This window comes from Martes martes (genome assembly GCF_963455335.1).
Source record: "Martes martes genome assembly, chromosome: 6".
NCBI classification, from domain to species: Eukaryota; Metazoa; Chordata; class Mammalia; order Carnivora; family Mustelidae; genus Martes; species Martes martes.
The window spans coordinates 25250882-25260156 of NC_137893.1; the positions used below are offsets into that span (position 1 = coordinate 25250882).

The following is a 9275-nucleotide window of genomic DNA, read 5'->3' on the forward strand; positions in this document are numbered from 1 at the left end:
GTTACTTATAGAAAGAAAGAGTGAATCTTAACATCACAAGAGAAGGGTTAGGAGTAAGATTTCTTGGTGGGGCTTTTCTGAATAAAATGAAGAACATTTACAGATCTTCAAATTTCTAAGCAGAGCACTGAGCATTTTTACACAGAACTAGGTAAGAAAAAACAACTTGCCTGTCTCTGAACTCTCAAGGTACCTTACCTACACCTTTCAGAATACAACATATAAATTCATAAGCCTTAAAATATGTGTAGCCTGTTTTCCCTGCTAGAGCACTAATGCCTTGAAGACAGAAATCTTAGTACCTTTCTTCTTAGCGGCTACCAATCCTTTATACACATTGTAGGTTTTCATGTGATCAATGAATAGAAAACTATCATTCACATGCACAACCACTTAAAAGAACATGAGTTGCTCATCACACCTCTCTCCTCTCATTTTATAAATACCCCTCCCATAAATGGTAAAATATGTTGCTACTTACGGTCGTATCTGATAAGGACATGGCAGAAAAAGACACGTTGGGGTCAAACCGGCTAGATTTGAAAAGACCCATGAAGTCCGTGTCGCTATTTCCATAGTTTGGCAAGTTGGGCTTAAGAACGCTTCCGACACGATTAGCCTTTTCCGGATCATCACTGTTCTTTAGTTTAGAAAATTCAGAAAGCTGGGTTTCTGGCAAGTGTGGGTTGCTTCGTGAACCCAGGTCTTCTTTGGTTTCCTCTTTGGACAGGTATCTCTCCATGTAGCTTGTGCTTTTCAAGCCCGAAGGAGCCGCATCTGTGGAGTCAAAATTGAAGACCTTTCCGTTGCTGGGGGGAAGGTTTGGCTGCTCTAGGTCTGCACCGCAGGGGGGGGCCCCCTCCGCCCTGGGCGGTAACGCGGAAGCCCGAGAAAGAGAAGTGTTGTGAGGAGCGCCGAAAGACGTGGTCATGGTACTGACTGATGTCACAGAGGGAGAAAAGATCTTGTCTTGTGGTGAAGTAGGCAGCAGGCTGGAGAAGAGTGCGCTCTTCTCTAGCCTCGATCTCTTAATTCCGCCGTTGGGGACATCTTTGTTCTCTTTGTCGTTTGTCTCCGGAGCCGTGGAAGGGTCGTCTTTCCCGTTAGTATACAGGGACTTGAAGAGGATACTCTGCTCGGTGGATGTGCGTTTGGGCCTCAGGTTGGGTTTTGTGTAAAGGTTCTGCATCAGATGTAAAGCCGGTGACATTTCTGGCTGGCTTTCCTTCTTCTTCCCCAGACCAAAGGTAAACACGTTGGGATCTAACACTTTTTCTAAATTGTCCTCATGAATCGGAGGCATGACAAAGGGAGGGGCAGGTGAGTTGGGCACCCTGGCCTTCTTTCTCTTCTGAGGCACACAGACAGTGCTGTCCATGTTTTTGATAATTTCGGTGAATTTTTCCATATCCGATGAAGAATCAAATACACTGTCATCACTACCCGCAGACATGTTCAAAAGACTGGCTGGGCTGGCCTGGCCATTCACAACATTTTGATCCGGCCTTTGGGGAGTTTCTAGAGGGTTTCTGCTCCCAGGCAAGCTGACAGGGCCGGGGTCAGCCTTCAGGGGTTTCCGGTCACCCTGACTTTGAGCCTGGATAGCCAGAGTTTTCTCTGATTCTGGCAGCACGACATGCGGGCCAGATTTTGCTGCTTGTTCCTCTTTGCAATGAATGTGTTCGGGAGCCGTGCTCTCGCCACCCAGCCCTTCTGCTTTCTGGGGAGCACAGCTTGCAACAGAAACCACTTCAAGGTCATCGTTGTGACAGCTTGGCAGCTGTGCTTCTCTAACTTCGGAGCTCTCTGAGATGATCTGGGAGCCCACATCCTGGGTGCTCTCCACGGGGAGCACAAAGGACCGGACCTGGACCAGCACCTTGGATGGACGTTCGGTTCCCCCAGCTTCCGGGCTGTGCTCTGTGCACTGAGCAGGGCTTGCGGCCTCTCCCTCTCCTCCCCCTGCAAGTCTGGAGGGCAGCACTCTCTCCTCATTCTTATGTGGCACAGGCAGAACACATCCGTGATGGTTTTCTGACACTTCTACATGGGTGCATGGAACGTTGCTTCCGGGAGCTTGAACACATGCGTCTCCGGGTGCGGGCTGTGAGCGAGAAGGCCCGTTAGATGACTCAGCTGGGGGCTGTGAGTCAGAAAATGTATCCTGTGGCTTTGGTCTGGCTGTTGGAGGGGAATCTTTGGTATCAAGAACAGCGGGAATGTCCTGCGCCAGATCAGTCATATTTTCGAGGGCAAGCCTTTTGGTGTCTGCAGCCGTTGAGTCACCCTCTCCTAAGGGCTTGTGGTCCTTGGCAGGAATCAGGGCAGTAACCACCACTTTGGAAGGGCAGCCTGCCTCTGTCTGCACTTCTGCTCTATCATCCTGGGTAAGCGGAGCACCGAGAGCTTGACCGTCGGTAGGCTCGCCCTCCACCCCCCCTGTGCTGGGGCTCCCGGCGGCTGGTGGGATCTCCTCCTCCGTCACTTTGTGTTCTGGCGAGCTCTCCTTCGCCAGCGTACCATTCTGGTGACTATTCGCTGTGCCTTTCTTTTCCGATTGCTCCATCTCTTTGGCTTTTTTGGCTAAATTCAGCTTCGCCCTCCCGACAAAGGTCTTATTACAGGCAGGAGGGTTCCTTGTGCTTCGAATGTCAGCATATTTTGGGCTACTGGTGGCCCGTTTGTTTTCAAATAAGGAGATCTTGTTGGCAGTGTTTCCTTTATGAACTGGCTGGCTAAATGGATTATGCTCATTTCCCAAACTTTCAGAATTCTTGGGAGTTTTAAGATTTAGTTCCACATGTTTGGGCTTGGCTGGGCTGCAAAAATAGAGCAGTGAGATAAAGTTATTGACCTAGTTTTAAAAAGTGAACATACCAATTCATTACAAAACGCTTATTACTATGAAAAGCCAACAGCCTTCTGTTAAGTAACATTTTTTTATGAGACTATTTTAAAACCATCCTAAATACACTTTCAACTGTTTTTAGTGGATGTTTCGCTTCTATATGATAGATGAGATAGATAGATAGATAGATAGATAGATTCTATATGATAGATGAGAAAATTATATAGCTAAGAAAATCGAGAGATGGGAGGTTAGCAAACTTATCAAGTCCCTAATTAATGTGAGCACAGGGCTCAACCACTAGAGTTAGAAGACATCCTAGGGCTTGAAGAACATTAGACTGAATTTATATATTTAATGTACTCCCTTATTTTAAATATGTAAATGATCTCCCCAAACATCAATTGTGTATTTTTACAATTTTAAATATTATTTCAGAAGTCTAGATTTTAAAAATATTTATCTGTTATTTACCTCTTTGGATATTTCATCCCCTTCATCTTCCTTTATGTAAGTTTACTCTGATTATGTAAGTGTGTTCACTACAGAACATTTGGAAAAAATAAAAATGAAGAATCACTCATACTCTTATGACTCAGATAATCTCCCTGTTAATAGTTTAGTATAATTCAGTCTTCTTGTGTGCATAGTAAAGTACTTTAAACAGAATAGGAATTATTCTGTTCACAGAGTTTCAGATCTTGTCTTTAAAAAAAAAAAGATTACTTAATCTTGTATTTCACATTTTTCACATTTTCAAGTTACTAAAATTTGAAGTTTTTCATAATGTCTGCATAAAATTTTCATCATATAGATGTACCATAATTTACTTATCAGTTGCTCAATTGTTGGTTTTGTCACCTTTTGGGGGACAAAGGGAGTCTCCCCTCACTCTAGAGAGAAACTCTAATATTTCTTGGTTATTACCCCCAATGGAAATCATAAATCTTTGAATGTATGTACTGTTCTCTTTCTAAGAAACAAAATGTTCTCTGTATGACATTCACCAGCCCTGGTCCTTACACTGATTATCTATGTGAGCTTGGTCAAGTTAACTCACTGGACTTGCTACCTTCTCTACCTGAAAAAACAACGTAGATAGTTTAGAATAGAGCTGGTCCTCTCCCCACCGCCTACCTTCCCCAAGGAATGGCTGAAGCAATTCTTGGGGTTCTCTTCAGCTGCAGTGTGGACAATAGAGACAGAGGGTTGGATCTGGGGCCAGCCACCCTCCTTTTAAGCAGAAGCACTTCTAGTTCTCTGTTTCATATATCACTTTTATATAAGCCTTCCCAGAAGAATGGGCTCCAAGTCTAAACACAAAAAAATGTCTAAACCATAGGCCTAGTGGTTTCTGAAATGAAGAGATAATAACCACTAACAATCACGGATTGACACACACTTGATAAACACTCCGCTTGCCTAATGTACTATTTTATATGTTCTCGTTTAAGAGGAGGAAGCTGAAGCCTAGAAAATGCAGGTAATTTGCCAGAAGTCATACACCCAGTGAGTGACAGGGCCAGGGTTTGAAACCAGGTGTCCTGGTTTCAGAGGCTATGCTCCTGACTGCTCCTGTGTCCCCAGACCTCAGAGACCAATTCTGGTCCTTTCCAGCTTTACCTATTCAAGAAGTCAATGAATTAGCAGGAGATCTGTAAGATGAAGCAAACAGACTTTGGAGGCCACCTTGATAATGAAAAGTAGAGCCACACAGAAATCTCATGCTGCTGCCAGCATGAGATTCATTGACCTTCAAGAAAGAGGAGCCTTTTGAAGGAACAAGAAATATGACTTTGGGTGAGACACCTTTCTCTTCTGGATAAAATGAGTAGACTGAAAAGACTTGAGAAGTCCTTCCCAAACACGGCATTAGGAATTTAGATTTTTACTTTTTTTTTTTGAATTTGATTTAAATACTTAATTTGATATACTCTCATGAATTTTTCTTAGGCATTGCTTTCCCCAGCATCTCCATAAGATAGATAGGCTTCGCCATGGAGGGCCCCTAGCTTAAATTTAAAAGGAAAATTAATTTACATACACTACCTTGAAGATTAAATTCTAAAACCAGTGGAGTAGAAATGGAGAGCTTACAAATGCCATCAGCTAATGAAGGATGTTCACATACCAGTAAATACACCTTTTAAAAATTCTCACTAATCAGCTCAAGAAACAAACATCAAAGTATATCTTGTGATGTAAATGGAAAACACCAAAGGTTAGCCAACAACCTACCTTAAGGACAGGAAACACATCTGCACATTAAAGATTTACACCAAGATCAAAATATATTTTACAACCAAACTTTCTGTGCTATTAAGTTCTGCTACCAAGAGTCACTACAATTAACCTAGCTCAAACTGATTAAAAGGAAGGCTTCTATAATTCATGTTTAATACCTTTATTATAATATGAGAGGGGAAATAATCTGGTGTCTAAAAAGCCATGGCTAGGAGAGGAGAATTCTCCTTATCCTAAACATACCATTGTTAAGAATCTCAACATTCAATCCTTGGTACAGAACTGAAGACAAAATTTTTCTAACAGCATCAAGAAACTCTCTGCTATATAATCCTTTCTCAGGGAGTATAACATAAGTTTAACTAAAACATCAGATGCAAATTGTTTTTAAAAAATCATCTGATAACATTTTTTCTTGAAATACAATCAGAGGGAAAAAAAATCTGGGGAAAAAAATCCATCAAACAGAAAAAAGCTAGAAGGAATTGATTTCCCATTTCAGGAGTTGGCCAATTCACCAAGTGCGAGGCCCTGTGGAAAACACAATTAAACCAAATGCCTTGCAAAGGGAAAATTTTAGGTAGGAAATAATCGGCACAGAGAAGAAGACATTTGATTTAGTTCTTGTGCCCAAAACGGCACATGAAGAGTTTCATTATAAGATCACTTCCCAGGTTTGTTTACCCTCCTCCTTGCAACATTTCTGGTTTTTCCACTGGCGTGCTCTGCTTGCAAGGCAGGGAAAGCGTCCTCTCAGTGCTCCACAGCAACGTTTCTCTAAGCTCACACTCGAGGTCTGAATGTTCAGTCACACTGGCCTTCTTCAAATAATGGGCATCATTCACTCTGGTTTCTTCTCTGACACTGCCGTTGCAGAATAAATAGGTGACTTTATCAAAGGTCTCCGGGTTGGCAGCTGGGGCGGTAGCTCACATTACTCATTAAGCAGGTTCTCCCTCAAGTGTTTACCAGACCTCCTACTCTAAAGCTTACTTACCCAAGAACTCAAATGGGATGAAACCATTCGGTTTAAGAATCAAAATGCTGGGAAAATACCGGCTCTTTTAATAAATGCGCAAATGTAGGAAAAAGCAGTTTCGATAGTCCTTTTGCACGGGCACTAGCTGGGGGGTGGGGGAATGAGAGAGTATGGGAAGGGGAGAGGATTTTGAGTTTTACAGAGAGCCCTCCCTACCCCATCCTCCTATACACACCGCATTCAGCATCAGGGCAGAAGCCCAGCTCCAAAAAGCCGACAGCGATTTCTCCTGCTTTGCACTTCCCAGACTTTACAGCTGATAACCCACTCAGGAGTTCCCTCAGCCATCAGCTCAGACGGTTCTTTCTCTTGCTTTTGCAAGCCAGAGTGGGCCATAAACTTCTCAAGGGCAATATACTGAGTCATAGTCTGAGTTTTCCCGCATAGTTCCTGGCACAACACCATGCACAGAAGTCACTCAGTAAATATTTGGGGGAAAAAAAATCAGTGAATTTAACAGCAGGTAGTTAGTCAGTTGCTGAGCTTGATTCTTCCAATGTTCTTTCATTGAACAAAGTCCCCCAGTAAGAACACTGCTCTCCCTTCATTTCAGTAACTAAAGAATTCCTCTTCAACCTGGGGGCAAAAATGTCACTAACCTCCTAAACAAGGAGGGGAGTTAGAAAACAATCTGTAAGCTGCCCTAAGTTCCAGAAAAAGTTCTGTGAATTCTCTAAAACGCACCCATATCAAAGCTACTATCGGGTCAGACTGAAATTAAGCGGTTTTGCTCCATGTTTTCAAATTCACGGCGTAGGTGTTTCCAGAATGCCCTATCCAGGAATGCTGGTGTTTTACGTTTTGAATAAAGGATTAGCTCAAGTCAGGCCAGTCGGTCCTCTTTCCATGGCTGATGTAAACACTGAGCCTCAAGAGATTGTTACATTCATTCAACTTAAACATTCTATCAGAACAGCAATTCACGAGGCTCCCGAAGCGTCATCTCCAGCTGTGCTAACCAGCCCTTCACCACCTCCGTTTCAACACTGAGGGGAAACTCGGTGCACAGTTAGTTCTGCCACAGATGCAAAGACCCCGGAGCCCCCCAGAAACACCACCCAGAACGTCTGCCGACACCCACAGCGCGCCCAGGCCCCGGTCCGCGGCTACTTACAGGGTCACTTTAGTGGTCACCGTCGACCTGCCCACCCCGAAATGGTGCCTGGGCTTCAAGCCGTCCGCGTCTGAACCACCGGCCGATCTGCCCGGCTCTTTGCTTCGACTTCCTTCTCCCCGGCTGTCGAAGTGGTTGGGGAACGGGCCCCTCTTGTGCTCGGGCTTGATCTCCGGCAGCAGCGAGCTGCTCTTGACGGTGAGCTCGCGGGGGATGACCCGGGCCGCCTCCTCCCCGTTGTCCCCCGCGTTGCCCTTGGCGGGGGGATCCGGCGCTGGCGCCCTCTTCGGGGGGGACTCCTTGGCGGGAGCCCGAGGGCCGCCGGCCGGCGAGGTGGGCGCGGCCTCGGGGACGCGGCTCTTGCCCCTCCTCTTGGTGGGGGACGAGGCGGGCGGCGGCTGTTTGCCTCGCTCCGACTCCCCGCGGAGCGGCCCCCTGGACCCGGGGCTGGACTTGGACTCGGCTCCCGCTGCGGAGGCAACGCCCCCGTCGGGGGCCGCCCGCGGAGATTTCACTTTCTTTTCCGCGGAGCCGTTCTCCGTGGCCGCGTTTGGCGCCACCTCGTAGTCGAACACCGCGTCGTCCCTGCCCGCGCTGTCCGGCAGCGCCGTGTCCGGCCCGGGGGAGTCGGTGGACTTCTGCGACCTTCTCCGCCTGCCCGACCTGCGGCCGCCCGACCTCTTCTCCATGTCCTCAGAATCGCCGCAATCTTCCGCCCCCGGAGGAATCGCGCCCGGCTCGTCCCCTTGGGCCGCCTCAGTCTTGCTCAAGTAGATGTCCAAAGTTAACACGGTGGCGGGGTGGGCGCCGGGCCGGCACTGTCGCCCTCGGGGCCCCGCTTGGCCGTCTGCCTGCGCCGCGTCGGAACAGTGCCCCTCGCGCTCCGCCGGAGGGTCCCCTGGCGGAGCCGACGCGTCCTCGGAGGGCAGGCTGTACGCGTTTTGGGGCTCCAGAGAGTCTGCCCCGGCGCACACACGGGGGGCTCTGTCAGAGGCCTCGCCTAGCCCCCCCGCGGGCCGCTCCCCGGTGGGCGACCTCGGCACAGCCCTCGCGCCCTGGGCTGTCTCCTGCTCGCAGCCAGCGCCCGGTGCAGCGTCCTCCCCCGGACTGCCGGCCAGCGTCTCTGCGCTGCCTTGCCCCGAGGAATTCTCAAGTGAGGAATGCAGCTGCTTGGCAGCGGTGGTGGCACCTGGGAAAGACTCTCCCTCTGCCTCCAGAGGTTCTAATTGGAGTGAATCACGTTCATGGCACTGCTGCACAGCCGCCGCCGCTGCGCGGCTGCTCGTGCAAGGTGACAGCTCGGCGTCAGGGGGGGCCACCTGCTCGCGGGTCTCGGAGCGCTCCTCCGACTCCCGGGGCTGCTCCTGCGGGGAACCCTCCTCGCACGTGTCTTTCTGCTTTGGTTGGCCGCCCTGAGGTTTACTCTTATTCTCTCTCTCTGGGGGTCTGGAAGAGGTTACATCTTTGGGAGACACTGATTTGGCACTGGAACTGGTGGGACTCTCTAACCCGTTTCTGCTGGTCCTTCTCCTTCCAGCCGTGAACAGATTGCCAAGCTTCCCCAAAACTGGCTTCCTTTTGTTTTCTTCTGGGGGTTGTGCTCTGGACTAGAAAACAAAAAGGGTTGGGGGAAAGAAACTGTGAGAATCTGGTTTTCCCCCTCCTTAGTAAGCGCATTGCAGACCTACAAGCCAAAATGGTAGCAAGCCAGTCTAACTGAAAATCAGGGAGTGTGTTTTTGTTACGTTTATTCCAACAAAATAAAGTTAGATTTTCACATTTTTCTTAAGTCCCATCTATGTTAGGCGCTACTTGGAATAACATTTTCTTTAACTCTTGTGTTTTAAAGAAACACTCTTGTGTTTTAAAGAAAATAACATTTTCTTTAACTCTTGTGTTTTAAAGAAACACCTGTTACAACTCTTGTGTTTTAAAGGAAAATTCAGAAGGTCCAAATAATCATATATACAAAATCAACAATTCCCAGGTCTCTCCAGCTTTTGCTTTTTACCTTCTTTCTCAATAAAGAT

At 47.3% G+C, this 9275-nt stretch overlaps 1 protein-coding gene across 1 annotated transcript in view; it reads right to left on the reverse strand.

Moving 5' to 3' along the window:
• The window catches only part of CRYBG1 (crystallin beta-gamma domain containing 1), a 47160-nt gene extending 38140 nt beyond the window's left edge, over window positions 1–9020 (reverse strand). Inside the window, exons 1-2 of the mRNA XM_080807269.1 lie at window positions 7246–9020; window positions 482–2819 (exon numbers count right to left, since the gene is read on the reverse strand). Coding sequence (XP_080663395.1) covers window positions 482–2819; window positions 7246–7934 — 3027 coding nt within the window. The 5' untranslated portion in view covers window positions 7935–9020. The remainder of the gene's footprint in view (window positions 1–481; window positions 2820–7245) is intronic.
• Window positions 9021–9275: the final 255 nt, after the last annotated feature.